The sequence below is a fragment of the Aedes albopictus genome, chromosome 3, assembly GCF_035046485.1.
Source record: "Aedes albopictus strain Foshan chromosome 3, AalbF5, whole genome shotgun sequence".
Classification (NCBI taxonomy): domain Eukaryota; kingdom Metazoa; phylum Arthropoda; class Insecta; order Diptera; family Culicidae; genus Aedes; species Aedes albopictus.
Window position 1 is genome coordinate 324,283,899 of NC_085138.1, and position 17,433 is coordinate 324,301,331.

The following is a 17,433-nucleotide window of genomic DNA, read 5'->3' on the forward strand; positions in this document are numbered from 1 at the left end:
TTCATCATGCGGTAAATACACAGAACAATAGACGTATTTCCTGTTGAGGTTTCCAACAGATACATCAATTGTGATAGCACATACATCTCTGGTGGTTAGTTCAGAGATGAGTGTAGCAACTATTGCGTTGTTGACAAGCACACAGGCTCGAGGCATGACACGCGAGTTTGCCATTTCATGTTTACTGAAAGTGGCAAACACCGGGTTCACAAGGTTTCCTAGATAGAAATTCCCCTTACGAAAGTAAGGTTCTTGTACCAAGGCCACTTGGGCTGTACCATTTTGCATAAGTCTGCAAAGATTGATCGTTGCTGTTCTTTTATGCTGAAGATTGATCTGAGCTATCCTAACCGTAGCCACTACCCAAACTAGGTAAGATTGAACTCTTCGCAACAACAGCACAACAAAGAACAGCAACAATAAAACCAAATCGGTATCGATTGGAAAACGCCAAAGGCGAGGATACACAGAATACACTGTGTAAATCGCATAATGCGAAACCATATAGGTGAAAATTTAAACTAATTAACAACATCTTCATAATCCCGCCCTTATTTGGCCTCAAGTGAGACTGAAGAAGGGCAGCTGATTGTCTCGGAGAAACACAAGGTCCACTGCACCATTGCTCCGGTTAGCGCAGTAAGGGCTACATACTGTGGAGGGCGCCCTGGTACTCCACAGGCTCCGTTAGCAGTTAGGTTTTTATTAGACCCCCCTAGCCATTCATTCCTAGGCACGGTAAGCATAAAGCCGCATCACACCATGAATTAGGGGTCACCTGTTGGTGGATTCTTACCACCGGAACAGGCGGTCCGTAGTGTTATTCTTAGCCAATTGAGGCAATCGCTACCGACACTACACAGCTATCTAGGCTGATCGAGAAAAGAAGTTAATATTGATAATCAACTTCATACGGGCTCGAACAGCCGAACAGCCACAAAACTCTGCAAACAGCTTTCCGTTTTCGCTCATTTCTCCGAGACCATGCACGAGTTGTCGGAATGGCCAAGCTCTTTAGTTTATTGGGTTTCGAAAACAATTAGTTATTGGCCTAAGGTCCTTTATGTAGCGTGGTGGACTGCCACTAGGTATAGCATAAACTTCTAGAATTCGTATTGTCTATTCTAATTGATGCAAACTAAATTAAAAAAAAAAAAAAAACTTCCCTAGCGACTCCTAATAACCCCTTCCCTCCTCCACAGAATTGGACGACTTCCTGCAGGAGATGGACGAAGATGTCGAGGGAATGCAGAGCACAATCGTGTTCCTCCAGCAGGAGCTGAAGCACACCAAGGACGACAAGGAAGTCCTCGAGAAGGAGGTCCTCCAGCTGCGGTCGTACGTCAACGGAGGAGTAGCGGCGGCGGCTCTCGGTGATGACCGCATGGAAACCGACGCCCCCGCTGCCCCCCTTGATCCCTCCTCGTCGTCGTCAGTTTACCTAGTGAACGGGAGTAATAGTAGTAACAAGTTGATGAAACAAAGTTCAAGTGATCCGTCGGAATCGATGATGTTGGTGTATCAGAATCGGACGCACTGTGGTGGCAATACAAATAATAGCAATTCGGAAACGGTGTTGAACGGTGGTGATGAGTTAGTTAATGAACAAGAACAGCCAACGACCGGCAGCAGACTTTGCGGTGGTAACACTACTTCTAGTACTGGTAATAATGGTAAGAAAGTAAACAATAGGACTGCTAAAACAGTTGGTGGCAAAAAGCGAAGCTACGCGGAAGATCAAGACGACGAAGGGGCTGCTGAGGAGGAGGAGGACAGTGGCCACCTGCTCGACGACGGTGCAAACAACGGTAAGATTGAGCAACAGCATGAAGAAGAACAGCAAATTCTCACCAGTAGCAATAAGCGCATGACGCGATCAGGTAAGGGTAAGACTGTACCCAAGGTAAGCGTAAAGAAACTGCGGCGAGCATCGGTACTATCGGCAGCCGATCCAACGGCAGAAGACGGTGACGATGCTGCCGAAGGATTTGCTGCCAACGGTGCGAACTGAACTATCCCACCTTAAACATGCAAAAATTGAGTGACTTTCGGTTATCCTCCAGTTAGGATGACGGAAACTGTAGAAGTATAGACTACTTCTCTTTTGGGGTGGCGCACACTGTTTCCTAAAGCCCAAATTCGTGATCGGAATATTGTGGACCCTAAAAATGTATTTTAGAGGGATAGTGTCTTCGAAGAAGTTGTTGGAATTTATAAACTCTTTCTTTTAAAATTATTGTTGATCAGTTCTTGTATAAGTGAGATAGAAACTCGATTTTTTTTTTCATAAGTGAAAATCACGTGTTTGTGTTTACAGCAAAGTTGTTGAAATGGTTCACCCTTGGAAATGGGTTTCAGAAGAATGCTTTTCGAAGATTATAAACCTCAAAATCACCTTATTAGGTCCAAAACTATTAAGATCGCGAAATTGGGCGTTAGAAAACAGTGTGTGGCGAACTCTTGGTGAAATAGGTTTTATACAAATCTAAAGCACGCTGTCCTAAGGAAATTAAGTAAAAAACAGAAACAGGCTAGGATTAAGTAAAGCTGAAAAAAATAAACCTAGATGAAGGGAAAAAATCACTCAAGAAACACATTGAAATTAGAACTCTTGGTAAGGCTAAGACTACAATAATACTTATTGTACATTCTGAGGAAACACGATTAGGGACAATTGGAACCGAGAAGAACCACACGCGAGCGGAACTAATCATACATACACCCACACACATACACACAAACCTATAAATATACCCAACCCTACGAAAAAGGAAACATCAATCCCTCGGAAAAAGTCGAAACTTAGGTCTAGTGTTGAGCATTGTGTAGACGCAAGCAAGCAAGCAGACAACCAGAAACAACATCGTAACCAATACAGTGGAAGATATTTTTCTCTTTTTTTCGTTTGTCCAACAACGTTTTTAGACAGCTAAGGAAGTGTAATTTTAATACTGTAAATCAAGCAAAAAGCAACAGAAAAGTTCACAGAGAAAATCAACCAACAGCAACAATGTGTAATTTAAATTATTTCGAAAAAAAAATAGAGTTAAATTATTCATAACTTGTTGTTTTCCGCTTCTCAATAGGATTTTCTTCGAAAATGGCCCCAAACTGAACAAATGCTTTGTTAATAGAAAGAAATGAACGCTTTATTCTCCTCATTAGCCAATCGACAGTCTCAATCAGCAACCGTATTCTCAATAATGAAAGCCCTGGCCAAGTTGCGAGCGCATGCCAGCCGCAGCATCTTAACCAGATCGTCGGTGCAGTTGTTCAACAGGTTGGACGAGAACTTGGGCAACAGGGCTTGGTTGTCTACGTTAGCATCCCCGTCATCTCCGTTTTCCACCTTGCGGCTGCCACGTAGTTGTTCCTTCCGCTTCTCGATCATCGGCACCAGGTCCCACTCGAGATGGTGCAGGATGGTGTACGTTTCCTTGGTGGGGATGACGGGTTCCTTGAACTCCAACAGCGGGATGGTGTCGGCCAATAGCGATGGCCAGAAGCTGCAAGAAAAGGGAAAAGGGGAACGAATGTTATTATTTAAGGTCTCTGTGCTGTTGAGAGAATCGACTCTTTCCTTCCCACAACTTTGAATGACTGTTTCTATGCCGAAATGGCATTTCCGAGATAGTACTTAAACAAAGTTGCTGAAAATTGACTGAATGTTTCAAAGTGAACGAAACAAGTTCTCCAAATGATTCTATAACATTTCCCAGAAAACCATTCCCCAGAATTCCATTCCCCAGAAAACCATTTCCCAGAATGTACCATTCCCCAGAATGTACCATTTCCCAGAAATCCATTCCCCAGAAATCCATTACCCAGAATGCACCATTCCCCAGAAATCCATTCCCCAGAATGTACCATTCCCCAGAAAAGCTTAATATACTCGTCTAAAAAGTTTAATTCGATACACAAACAGTACAATGTTGATCATAATGATATTTTATAGGCAAGGATTTTAACATTATAGTGTTATTACGCGCAAACATCTATTTCTTATACGATATATCCATAAAAATATTCTACAATGCGGCACCAACATTTCAAAAGGGCGTAACTGCATTTGGAAGTAATATCTTCTTTCAAAGCTGTAGGTCGTACTGCCTCCCTTACACTCAAACCACCGTGGTTGTCGGAAAGAGGAGAGTTTTTCCCATCTGGTACTTGTTGTGAAAAACATGGAAATCATAACACATGATCCACAGCTTTAAAAGAAGGTGATGATTCCAAAAGCAGTTACGCCCTTTTGAAATGTTGGTGTCGAATGGTTCAAACGTTTAATTACCATTGTACACAGTTGCATGTTGATCTTTAAACCTATCTTGAAAGTTCATAAACTGTCCATTGCAGTTGCGTTGCTATAAAATGTTTTGTTTTTGACAGATTTGTGAAAATTGTGCAGCACTTGTTTCACGATGAATAAAATTTTTAAAGTGATGTGCAAAATTTATAGAGAAAATGCATTTTTTTTGATGTTGTTCAGTGTACAAGATGCTAATGGACCAGTTTATGGTCGGTTTATATTAAAAAGATTTTTCTGTCGAAAACTTTGAGTTACTCGGAAAGACTCAACTGACCACGTTTTTCTACGCAAATGGTTGGAGGAATCCATCCCAATGGATGTTCCTAATTATTCGCTTCAAAGGCCCTTCATTCATGCGGTATGAGAAGGGCTTTTATCATTATTCCAATACTATGGAATAGAAAAAGTGTGGTATAAGCAGTTTTAATGCCAGCAATTCAAAATATTTTTAATGAAGAAGGAAAAAGGTATCATTGTTTTCCTTTTGGCTTTCAAAAACCCAACAATGTTCCTTCTTTTAAAACAATTTTTTTCTTAGAATTAAGGCAATTAGTAATTTTTTTGGAATTATAACTGTTTACATTTTCAACATAGATTCTCCCTTCTTTTCTACATAGGCTGTTCTTTCAAATTGCACTTTTCAGGAAATTATGGGCATTATTGCAACCACCGGTGTTAAATTGATGTTATATTTATTATATATTTTTTTTTCAAATTTCTAAACACCTGTGCTTGTGGTGCCGATAATTACCTAAACATTGTAACTCGAAAGAACAGCCCATGTTGAAAAGAAGGGAAAATATGTTGAAAAAGTAAGCAGTTGTGATGCCGATAATTTCCTGAAAAGTGCAATTCGAAAGAACAGCCTATGCAGCAAAGAAGGAAACATCTATGTTGAAAATGAAAGCAGTTATAATTCCTATAATTGTACCAATTGCCTAAATTCTAAAAAAAAGCTTGTTTAAAAAAAGGAACAGTGTTGGGTTTTTGAATGCCGAAAGGAAAACAATGTCACCACAGACAAACAGACGTAACACTTCGAACATTTTTCAATTCAAATTTTAGTCTCGGAATCAGATTCGCCTAATTCTAAAAGGACTGAATTTGGCCAACCATCAACTAGGTGGCAGTAGTGTCAAACTCGTACAAAAACGATGCGAGCGCCGCGGATTGGCAGTTGGTCAACCCTCAAATAATCGAAGTACGATGGCAATTATCAGAGTGTTACGTTTCCTTCTTCGTTAAACAAATGTTTGAGTCGTTATAAGAATTGTTGGCATTACAACTGATGTTCATCAACAATTTTCCCTTCTTTTGCATAGTCTGTTCTTTCGAGTTGCACTTTTCAGGAAATTATCGGCATCGCAACTGCGTATACTTTTTTAACATAGATTCTCCCTTCTTTTTCGGGAAATTATGGGCATTACAGCCTCCACCGGTGTTAAAATTGCTAAAATATTTATTTAATATTTTTTTCAAATTTCTAAATAGGGTAAGAAATCAAACTTTGAACTAGTCAAATTGTAATCTTAATTTGAACCATTTCGAAATTCATTAAAACGACGTATTTTTTAGGCAAATATTGTCCCGAAAAGGATGGTAAACAGCTTTCTGATAACCTGATAACCTGATAACATGGACTTTAAAAGCATTGAAAAATGCGTTTTTGTCATGGAAAACAGGCAATTGAAAAATCACTGAGATTCCACCCATTTCCCCCCAGAGAAAGCACATTTTCGGTGCACTCGTACAGCTCATGCATTGTATCACCCGCAATAAGTGAACACGTCAAATGAAAGCTTATTTATCGTAGAATCGACCAACCGAATAATATTCCACATTATTTGTCATAAAATTATCAAATTTAAGTAATTCTTACTTGGAGAATCTTATCTTGAAATCTAGTTTTCGAATTCCTGAAGGATTCCGAACATTCTGAGCTGAAATTCCACTGCCTAATGAAAAAGAGTTATGAGAATTAGCAGATCCATGTGATTTTTAGTTGTTTAGCATGAAATTGGCTGTTGCGGGAATTGCTCGAGCTGCTGCCACCACTAGTTCAAATCTAGATTAAAATTGGTTCAAATTATGATTACGATGGTTCAAATTAAGATTAAAATCACTATTGACAAATAATTGAATTTTTCAATGAAATTTGGTGCAAATGTTAACTTTTTGCCACTTTACGGAAAGCTAATACCCGTGGCTTTCATATACGTGAGACCTTACCGTAGTAAATTATTTCCATGTGGCTGAAAAAATCGATCGAAAGTGCCGCTGCTTCAGAAAGCCACAATTTGGTTCAATTCATGATTACCTACCCTACCTGTGCTTGTGGTGCCGATAATTACCTGAATAGTGTAACTCGAAAGAACAGCCTATGCAGAAAAGAAGGAAAAACTACGTAGAAAATGTAAGAAATTTTGATGTCGATAATTTACTGAAAAGTGCAATTCGAAAGAACAACCTATGCAGAAAAGAAGGAAAAATGTATGTTGAAAAAGTAAGCAGTTGCGACGCCAATAATTATACCAATAATCTAAATTGTAAAGGCAAATCATGCTTACTTCCAAAGTTTTTAAGAATTTTTGGCAGGATGTTTCTTTTGGTGATTTCTTACGATTAAATATTTGATTTTTAGCGATTAATATAAACCATTCAGGGTCTCCAGTTAGCTTAGTGGTTAAGGCTATGGATCGCCAATCCGGAGACGGCGGGTTCGATTCCCGTTCCGGTCGGGAAAATTTTCTCGACTCCCTGGGCATAGAGTATCATTGTACTTGCCTCACAATATACAAATTCATGCAATGGCAGGCAAAGAAAGCCCTTCAATTAATAACTGTGGAATTGCTCAAAGAACACTAAGTTGAAGAGAGGCAGGCCAAGTCCCAGTGCGGACGTAGAACCATAAAGAAGAAGAAGATAAACCATTCAGAAATAAAACAATAGTTTTATTTTCTTTCTGGGGAATGGTACATTCTGGGGAATGGAATTCTGGGGAATGGGTTTCTGGGAAATGGTTTTCTGGGGAATGGTACATTCTGGGGAATGGAATTCTGGGGATTGGTTTTCTGGGGAATGGTTTTCTGGGGAATGTTATAGAATCCTCCAAATTTTATCTCACGAAACCTACTGCAAGCCTATCCATATACGGGAGAACAAAAGATGTTTACAAAGTTTTTACAAAATCTTAACACGGAGAATTTCAACACAAATCAGTACCACAGAGGCATTTGAATTGGTGGTAGTTGGCAGTTAGGTTTACATAATTCTAAAAACTATTGAATCTTATTCATTTAATTTCGTTTGTCGCGAGCTCGTCGAAAATTAATGGTACTTAGCCTGGGAGCAACCATAAAAAGTAGAGGATCAACACACTGCGTTCTGATGAATTAAACTTCTCTAGCAACACCCAACCCAGAATGCTATTCTGCTGCTTTTTAAAGGAGACTTGTTACATTATGCTTTAGAAATTTACGATAAGATACTTGGTAAATGGGTCTGTGTCATTTAGCATAAGGTCACTCGGCATAATAGACCCTTGGCATAATAAAGAAGAGTGCATTTCGATTATGCCATTTGGTATAACAAATGCCTATGCCAAGTGACTTTATGTCAAATATCTCGCTCCCTTGATAAATCATGGGCAAGAACCTTGAATAGTAAAAAATCAAAGCTTGCTTTTCTCAGAGATGGCGCCACCACATTAAAAGTAAAATCATTTTTCTTGTATGGACAAATCGTTGGCTTGCACTCGTTCCGCATCGCAGCGATTTGTGCCTTGGGGCAAAAAGTTGCAAATTAGAATCAAAATCATTATCCCTACGCGTTTCTTCTGGATTCATTGCAGTAACAGAGAATTGATTACATCACCATACAAATTTCAAGTTGTTTACTTCTTTTTTCTGACTGGCATTTTCCACCCGTGTTGCGCATGATGTTTCGAGTGGATAGGTGCCAGGCGACACCGCTGTATATGTGAAAAACACATGAAACAGGAGCGCCGTCTATGATTCCGTAGCGCAAACTTTTCAGCTTGTTTACACTGTTATCACGTTTACCGCATTTATCAGAAAAGCGCCACTACCGGCACTTTAGCATAAGCGCAGCTGCTTACTTCCTATTCTGAGAGATTTAAATTTTCATAGATCCCTGCAATATTCTTCTCTCCAAGATACAGCGAGTGGCCAAAATGTTTGGGATGACAACTTTTTTTTACAAAAAAAGTTCAACATGCTGTTACTTTTCATAGAGTGCATCAAAATTCAATAGGGGTAGGCGGGGCATAATGAGCACCTTGTATTTTCACTGTAAAACCTCAAATTAACAAAACAAATTGCTTGATTGTAGCCTAATTATCTAAAATTCAATGAGTTGATGACAAAACATTATTCAAAAAATCCGTTTACCTTGAAAAATTAATCAAAATGTGTAAAGTGGTCATGTACTAGGAAAATATTATAAGAATCAGGTGACCTAAAATAAGGTTTTGGGAATCGAAATCACAACTTAGTGGGCATCTATCGACTTTCTTGGTATTCCCTTGGCCAATGAAATGTATTTGTAACACTTTTCAACTATTTGTATAATTATTTTGTTGAAAAAATATGTTTTAAAGAGTTGGTAGTAGGGTGGGGCAAAATGAGCAACTGGTGAAAAAATAATGAAAATGGTAAACATCTTCAACAAACAAATTTTAATTTTGGTTTTCGCTGTTTTGATGCATATAGTAAGGTTTTGTTTGTAATTTTCAATTTATGAGCTTGAAAATTTCATTATCTGTATATTATCATTGTTTAAAAATTCCTGAATAGAAGACTCCTTGGAACCCCACAGTTCCCTACAAATTAAACCCCGTAGTTCCTTCAAATTCTCATTGATTGTTGTCGGCATGCTTTATCATTGATAAGAATAGTCAATTAGCATTTGATTGTGTACAAAACTGGTATTGATCATTCTGCCCTACCTAGGGTGCTCATTATGCCCCACCCCCAAAACGCAACTCGTGATTTTATACGTTTTTAAAAACGTAAAATTTTACAACATTTATAACTTTATTCGGAATTTCAACGATAAGCTTTTGTCAGTTAAGGTTTAAATGAGGGTTGAACGTTAAAATTACACATTGGTTCCACTTAATTTACTGGATTTGGTTGGAGAATGCTTAAGTTGCTCATTATGCCCCGCCCACCCCTACCACACAAAAATTACTAAATGTGTTATTCCTTTAATCCAAATAGGCTCTAACATATCTAATTAGAGATATGTATCTTTAGAATAAAATTATAAAATTTTTGGATATCAAAACTAAAATTTTATGACATTGATAAACAAAAACATGTTTTCGAGAAAGATCTAAAAAGTGTCAATTCATGATAACATTTTTCTACTTTCAAAAAGTATCTATATTTTAATGACTTGTGAATATATGTTTTGTTGATAAACGTTCAAAATTTCATTCGATTCGGTGCACTTGCTTCCGAGATATGCCAGTTCAAAATTAGTTGTCTAAAAAATAGTGTTTTACGAGAACGGTTCTAACTTCGCGAAAGATTAACCAATCCAGCTCAAATTTGTACCAACGATATACACAAACAGTCCAAATTTGGAAACTTTTAATGCACTCTATGAAAAGTTACAGCAAGTTGAACTTTTTGTGAAAAAAAAATGCCTGGTCGGTTTGAAAATAGACAATTTTTGTGTGACGTAATTTATTGTCGCTCCCTTATCTACCCTTGGAATCAACCTATTGGTACAGCTTCATTTGGTGGAACTGTCCCACGAGCGCTGCCATTTTACCATGGAGTCCATCATGGCAGTCCTGCATATGCCTCTTGTGCCGCACATTTCGAAGCACTCTTCTATGTCCTCCCTGATAAGGATGCCGAGGCACCTTACCAGTAATGACTCGGAGTGCGTCCTGTAACACGGTGCAGTACACGTTCGCAATTCTCAGGTACATCTGCCTATAAGTACTTTCCAGCTTACCACAGTACACACCAAAATTTTTGAAATGCTTCCAGCACGCCAAAAATCAGCAAAAGAAATTGCTGAATTTCAGTAACATTTTTGCTGAATTTCAGCACAACTTTGCTGATCAACTGTCAAAATTGCTGGATGGTTCAGCAAGTTGAAAAATAATTGCTGATACTCAGTAATTTGTATTGCTGAATGCAATCAGCACGCTAAAAATCAGCAAAGTTTGCTGATTACCAGCAAAAATATTTTGCAGTGTAGGTTTCGGTACTTAGCGCCTGCCCCATGCCGGGTCGCCATACCTTAGTATGGACGAAGCGACACTAGCCAGAAGCTTGCGCTTACTGGCGTACATCGCAGAGCTATTGGACTTTTTCCGGGACAGTGCCACTCACTATAGCTGTGGAGGCTCTCTTACAGGCGTAATCAACGTGGCTACCGAAGGCAAACTACACTGATCACCGCTTGCTGCTCCGACTTCCGGTTGTTCACATCCCCCTCCACTTCTTCGATCGATTCGCCGTAGACTTCCAGCGTAATGTCGTCAGCGAAGCCGACGATCTCCACCCCCACCGGGAAATCTAACATCAATACCTTGCCGTACATGAAATTCCATAATACCGGACCCAGGATGGAACCTTGCAGGACTTCTGAGGTTATGTGAAAGCACTTTCGACCCACCTCTGTGTCGTAAACTAGTAGGTACCCGATTCTGGAAGTAACTTCCGAGAATCTTGTAGAGGTAGCCGGGTATCCCCAGACGCAAGAGTGCATCGTCAATACCTGGCCGATTGGCGTTATTGAACGTGTTCCTTACATCCAGAGTCACTACTGCACAGTATCAAATCCCTCTTCTCTTACGCTGGAGTGGTTTCTTGACGGTTTTTGTAACCGACAGAATAGCGTGTACAATCGACCTTCCCTTCCGGAAGCCGTATTGGTTACTCGAGAGACTATTTACACCCTCGGTGTGTCTCAACATTCTATTGAGGATGATCTTTTCGAGCACCTTCAGCATATTGGTATATAAGCCAACGGATCTCCGGGTTGTTTCTCCGCCTTTGACAACAGAACCAAACTCAGCCTCTTCCATACTTCTGGGAAAACTGCCTCGTCCAGGCATTTCTGCATGGCAGACCTGAACACCTCGGAAGCCTCTGCAATAGCTACTTTTAAAGCCAGCTTCGGAACTCCGTCTAGACTTACCTACACTAAGGGACTTTGCTATCCCCGCAAGTTCTACATCGGTGACCCTCTCCTCATCGCCAGCCCCAGTCCCCGGTTGTCCTACGTACGAAAGGAAGCCAAGTACAGTTTCTTACCGATTTTGGCAACACGAGGTGAATTTTATGTTGCCAAATTGGGGTGTTGCCAAAATCGGTAATTTTTTTGTGTGGATTATTTTCAACTTTTATACGTCAATTTGGCTTATATTTTAAATATGAACTTTTCACAAGTCATAAAACGATCCCTGTAGGTGACGTTCATAAATTACGTCATGATTTGAAAAATTTTCGATTTTGGAAAATTTAATGAATTTTGATTTTTTGAAGAAGAGTAAGGCTAAAATATAAATACATTTACAAATACAAACGATTTTTCGGTAAAAATTTTTGGTCAAAATTTTTTGTTGCCAAAATCGGTAAAAAAGTGTTGCCAAAATCGGGTGTTGCCAAAATCGGTAAGAAATTGTTGCCAAAAACGGGTGTTGCCAAAATCGGGAGGGAAATGTTGCCAAAAACGGGTGTTGCCAAAATCGGGAGTAGACTAAAACGGGTGTTGCCAAAATCGGTAAGAAACTGTACTAGGATCATGCTGCGGAAAAGTCCCTCGATGACCCCCTCCAACATCTCTGGAGAATGCTAGACATTACACCTCTCGTCTTCGCCATCACGATCCTGCAGGCAACCCACGGATTCGTTGGCACTCTGACAGAGACCCTCGATGCAGGCCCTTATCTCGGTCTTCTGCGTGACTTTTGCAGCGGCGAGCAGCACCCGCCGTTCGTTTCGTTCTTCTTCAGATCGTGCTCGCTGCATCCGTCGCCTAGCCCGTAGGCAAGCGCGGCGCAGGTCTGCAATCGGTTGAGTCCATCAGTAAGCCAGTGGCCTCCCATTTCTAGGGTGAACTCGCCTAGGCATGATCACATCGCACGCACGCGCGCGAGAGCACCGTTACCAGCTCGTCGCCGTCTAAACCAAGTAAGTTTAGGAGGAGCGCCTCCCTAAATACCCCTTCGTCGAAGTATGCTGTCTTCCACCTGCGAGGGCTTGGCCTTGGCCTAGCCGCTTCTTCCTCTACCTGTTGTTGTTGTAGTCGATACTGCAGCGAACCGCCTGGTGATCGCTGTGAATGTAGCTATCGTCTACTCTCCAGTTCGAACTACTTTTTAGGCCTGGATTTTAAAAGGTAACGTCAATAATCGACTCCGCACCGTTCCGACTAAAGGTACTCTTGGTACCGACATTAGCCAGGTCAACATCTAGTGTGACCAGTGTCTCTAGCAGGATGGTTGTCTGTGCTATTGTGGCTAGCTCTGGTCAATCACGGAGCAGCAACTAGGTACGAAGTGTACGGTCGTCAATGCTCATGCTCATTACAACTACATAGCATGTGATGATCCGCGTTTTATCTCTCCGTGGACGCTAGAAAGTGCGTTATCCACTAAGCTACTGAGCCAATTTATGACACGACATTTTAGTTGTTATTTCAAATCTCATCGATCATCAGTTTCAACAATAAACAAATCACGCTAGCTCTTCGTTAAGGCTTACAATTACAATATCTCTTTGGTTGGTCGTCATTATTGATATGCTAACCTCCCTGAATTACGTTTCAAAAGAAGGCTTTTATGAACATGCCTCCAGTAATTTCGCAATAACATGCACTGAACGAACATTTCTAGCAAACTAAAATCCTCAAGGAGTTCGAGTCGTAGCACCCGCAAAATATTCTTTCATCGTGAAAGAAACTGAAATTGTGGTACCTCTGGTAAAAACCGTATACATGCACCCAGATGAATATTCAATGCCCTTCAATACTTACTAGCTCGGCGTAATCTTCGAATCCAGTAGATTGACCAACAACTCCGCCGCTTGGGCGAACGACCGCTCCAGGAAGAACTGCCGGAAGTCGTAGTACTTGACCAGGAAGATCAACCGCGGCGAACAGAACATCTTGGCTCCAACGTTGGCGATGACGTCCTCGCACATGATCTCGCCATGATTGCAGTAATGCTCCAGGAAGATGTTTGCCACCGCCGTCACATAGAAGCTATCCCTGGACCGGATGGCCCACTCCAGGGCATTGCCGTACTGTTTGTTGGTCAGGTTTCGCTTGACGAGCACTTTGCAGATTTCGCTCTCCACCGCGGCAAAACCATTCTTCTTGGCCACGTTGATCAACTTCATGGCTTGTTTTTCGTTTTTAATCGGGATCCTACTCAGGAGAGCTTCCCGTGCTCCAAGCCCTTCCGTACTGGAAAACTCCAGATAATCCATACCGGCTTCCCAGAGCGATGAGTTACGAGACATGAGCAAACAGCCGAAATCATACAGCAACGATTCTCGGAACAGCTTCTCCGTATCCTTCTCGTCCGCGTTGCCCCCGGTGGATAGCGTCAGGTGCCCGCAATGATACAGCAAATCCACCAAGTGCGTCACGAACCACTTGTTGTCGCAGATGTTCTGAATGTTGTGCAGTACCTGCGGCAGATTGTTCTCCATGACCGAAAGGATTATTTTGTCCAGATACTTGTACGATGGATTCGCTCCACCGGTGCTGATCCACTGCGAGAGCCAATTGTTGGCAAAGGTACCCAGTTCGTAGTACTTGCAGGTGGATTCCGTGTAGAAGAGGTATCCCGGGAAGTACTCATACCAGCAGGAGGCGTATCGGCACTGGTCGGTCCACGTTTTACGATCGCCAATCACGAGCTGGAATGTGAATAACCTATTAGGATTGAATCTTCCCTAAATGAGCTTCGATAACATTACATGGTAAGGTAACGCCATTTCCAATCACTTTTTCGGTTCCTAATTCCGTTCATATCAGGCAAATCACCCTGAGCAGGATTTTAGGAACCGAAAAAAATGATTGGAATTAGGTGAAATCACGGGATTGTATACATGTACTCCAGACAGTTTTCTAGAACCCCCAACGGTGGACATAATTTGTGAATATTCCCTTACCTTAATAATTTCCTCCAGCTCCGGTTCCACCGCAAGAATGCCTGCATCCACCTTGGACCTGGCATTGGCCGCCCAATACTGCCACTGTGATTTGAACTTCTGTATCGATAGCCCTCCATAGACGCTATAAACCGGCATCGTCTGGAGAATCTGTTCGGCCACCTCGAAGCACACACTTTCCGAGTTGGTGTGCATCTTTAGCAGTGCCCTTGCCACGCTAAGCTGCCCCTGGATGATCAATCCTTTCACCACCGGCCAGTAGTCGTCGTCACTGGAATCGACTTCCCGTCCCTGCTGCAACAGCTCCGTTGCCAGACGTTCCGCCGTGGGAAAGTGGAACCGCACCCATTCCAGCAGGTTCGGAACCACGGCATTGACCGAGCTGGCGTCGATGATCAGAATCTCCACCAGATGCCAGATGGACTCCACCGAATAAAAGATGGTCACGTAGTTCCGATACTGTTCCACATCCCGAAGCTCGGCGTTGGCAATCAGATCCTGCAGTTTTTCCAGACACGCCCGGATTGCACTGCGATAGCTACGGGAAATTTTCAGGAAATCTATAGCGGCCGCCGGCGTACTGTTCCGCACCAGCTGAAGATTCAAGAACACGTTACTGCATTCCGTCACCAAGCTGCGCAGAATCGGTTCGTCCAGTATGAAATTCGTAGTTAAATGGTACACATTGACGGGCAGCTTGTTCGGCGGACGCCTATCGATGGACTTGAGCAACTGGTTACTGTAGGCGGTGACGGAAATGTTGTCCTCTGTGAACCAGGACGCCGTGAGGCCGTGTTGCTTACCGAATGCGCAAGGAATGGTCTGGGAAAAAGCAAGGAAATTAACAATATTTTTTTAAATGTAGCTAAACTAATACTTACAAAAGTGGGACAGCTTTCTTTTGATGCCATATTTATTCGGTTTTGTTAAAAATTAACTAAATTAAGTGCAATTATTTAGGAATACTTTTTGAAAACAACCAGAAGCGCGGCTATCGTTGCGTTTGCGTTAATGACAACCGTAGGTTATGTTTACATGTTAGTTGTCAAACAAAATAGGGGGTTCCTCTTCCCGGGAAAACTCTAGAAATCTTTGAACCCGATGTACACGGAACTACAAATGAACCCAAATTTAAGTTGTTTTGACGCAATCCCGGTCTTCCGTGGAATTACTCAAATTTGCGTCAAACAGCGATAGTGGCGAGTGAGTAGTTCTCGTTTGAGAGCGGCAAAAAAATTAACCCAGTGGTAAGTTATTTTCACCCAACGGAGGCCTCAAATGACGCAAATTTGGGTTAACTCAAGAAAACCCAAATTTGGCTTCTTCCACGGAAGAGCAGCGGATGCGTCGGTGCTTCTCTTTTTGTTTTAGAAAACATTGCGGTGGGGCGAGGGAGAAAACAACCCAACTTTGAGTTAAAACTTTAAGCAGTTTAGTCAAATTTGAGTTTTTAAAACTTATTCTTTGGGTTATAATATTTTTCCGTGTAAGTAAATCAGGCCAAACATTTCAATAGGTCCTATCTGCATTTAAGAGGCTCTATTTCTGGAGCTCGATTTGAATAGGTCGTATGTGCTTTTGTCGATTAAAAAATCGATCAGTTAGATTCGCTTATTATAGCGAAATCCGTTGAAATTGAGCGAAGTTGATACATACAGCAGAATCCTCACAAAACAGGCTTTCTGTTCCATTACTAAAAGTTTGCAAAATATCTGCCATATTGCTACAATGACTAAAATAAACTGATCGAATTTTATATCGACAAAAGCACATACGACCTATTCAAATCGAGCTCCAGATTTGTTCACTCCAGTGCTGGGAATGGTAACAGTAGTTTGCTTGAATTTGATGATTGAATCGCTGGCTCTTCATATCCGGGAGCAATTTTTTTGAATCAATGTAGTAGGCGATCCAAAAGATTGCTACAGTAGCAGCAACAACGCGGGAGCTCCAAATGAGTTTCATTGAAATTCATTTGTAGTACTCGAAGCACCGTACTCCCCGTGGACGCGTTCCCGAATAGCCCGTCTATGCCTGCCAGAGGCTTTTCCGTTCCATCTTTAAAGCATTGGTCCTCTCCTTGGTCCTCGTAGGCCTCATCCGTGATTCAGCAGGAGCAGACTATCCAGTTCCATCTCTCAAGTGGACGTTAGTGCCGCCGCGTCACTGCACGCCGGAATAAAAATGTGAATTCGATGCAATTTGGCTTGCGGCTCCCCAAGTTCTTAAGAATGAAGGATATTGTATGCATGATGGGTCTGGTGGTGAACTCAATCTTGGGTTACGATGTAAGACGCCATTCCAGAAAGCACGGGCGTATAAGCGGTGTGAAAACCCCACGCCAATCGGCGTACCACTCCTCATAAAAAAGGAAATAATTTGCTTAGTAAATAATTGCTTGAGAAGACAAGCCGATGCACGCCAGATGCACTCTGGTTTCAACCCGAAAGTTCGACAAACACGTTCAGTGTCGTTTCTCAAGAGGTCCGCTCCGACTGCCCGTCCCATTTTGCCAGTGAAAAACCTCGCCATTAATCCGTCACGGGTAACATTCCTAAAATCGTATCTCCCCAGGAGCCCGACCAATTCATCCAGCGAAGGTTTAACCAAAATACCCCGAAGCCTTGTACCATAAGCTGTCCTCGAATACCCCAATCCGTTTAGGAAATCCCATTAGCAGGATAGCAATCTACTGTAGCGAACTACCGTAGCAACATAGGGTTTCTAATGAAGTTCAACAAACTACACTACGGTAGCGATCGATTTCGCATTCGCAACCATGGGTAGCTGTGATTTGATTTGTTTTAACTCCACCGAATGAACTTCGTGATTTTTCCCAGCACTGGTTCACTCTCTTTCAATTGAGTTGTTTAGTGAATAAAATATTTCAATTTCCTTCAGCCTAATCGAAAGAGCTCATTTTTCTGAGTATAACGTAATTTTATTGCGATTCAGTTA

General features: G+C 41.6%; 2 protein-coding genes across 2 annotated transcripts in view; one reads left to right on the top strand and one right to left on the bottom strand.

The window, feature by feature from the left end:
* The window catches only part of LOC109401152 (pre-mRNA-splicing regulator WTAP), a 57,602-nt gene extending 54,541 nt beyond the window's left edge, over nucleotides 1-3,061 (top strand). Inside the window, exon 5 of the mRNA XM_062842821.1 lies at nucleotides 1,203-3,061. Coding sequence (XP_062698805.1) covers nucleotides 1,203-2,011 — 809 coding nt within the window. The 3' untranslated portion in view covers nucleotides 2,012-3,061. The remainder of the gene's footprint in view (nucleotides 1-1,202) is intronic.
* A 25-nt stretch (nucleotides 3,062-3,086) lies between these two features.
* LOC109401151 (nuclear pore complex protein Nup75) lies at nucleotides 3,087-15,515 on the bottom strand. The gene is made up of 4 exons (XM_019673627.3): nucleotides 15,357-15,515; nucleotides 14,476-15,297; nucleotides 13,331-14,220; nucleotides 3,087-3,506 (listed from the first exon to the last, which is right to left on the bottom strand). Exons 1-4 carry the CDS (start codon nucleotides 15,384-15,386, stop codon nucleotides 3,179-3,181), a joined length of 2,070 nt encoding a protein of 689 aa, XP_019529172.3. The 5' UTR covers nucleotides 15,387-15,515; the 3' UTR covers nucleotides 3,087-3,178.
* Between the last annotated feature and the right edge of the window lie 1,918 nt (nucleotides 15,516-17,433).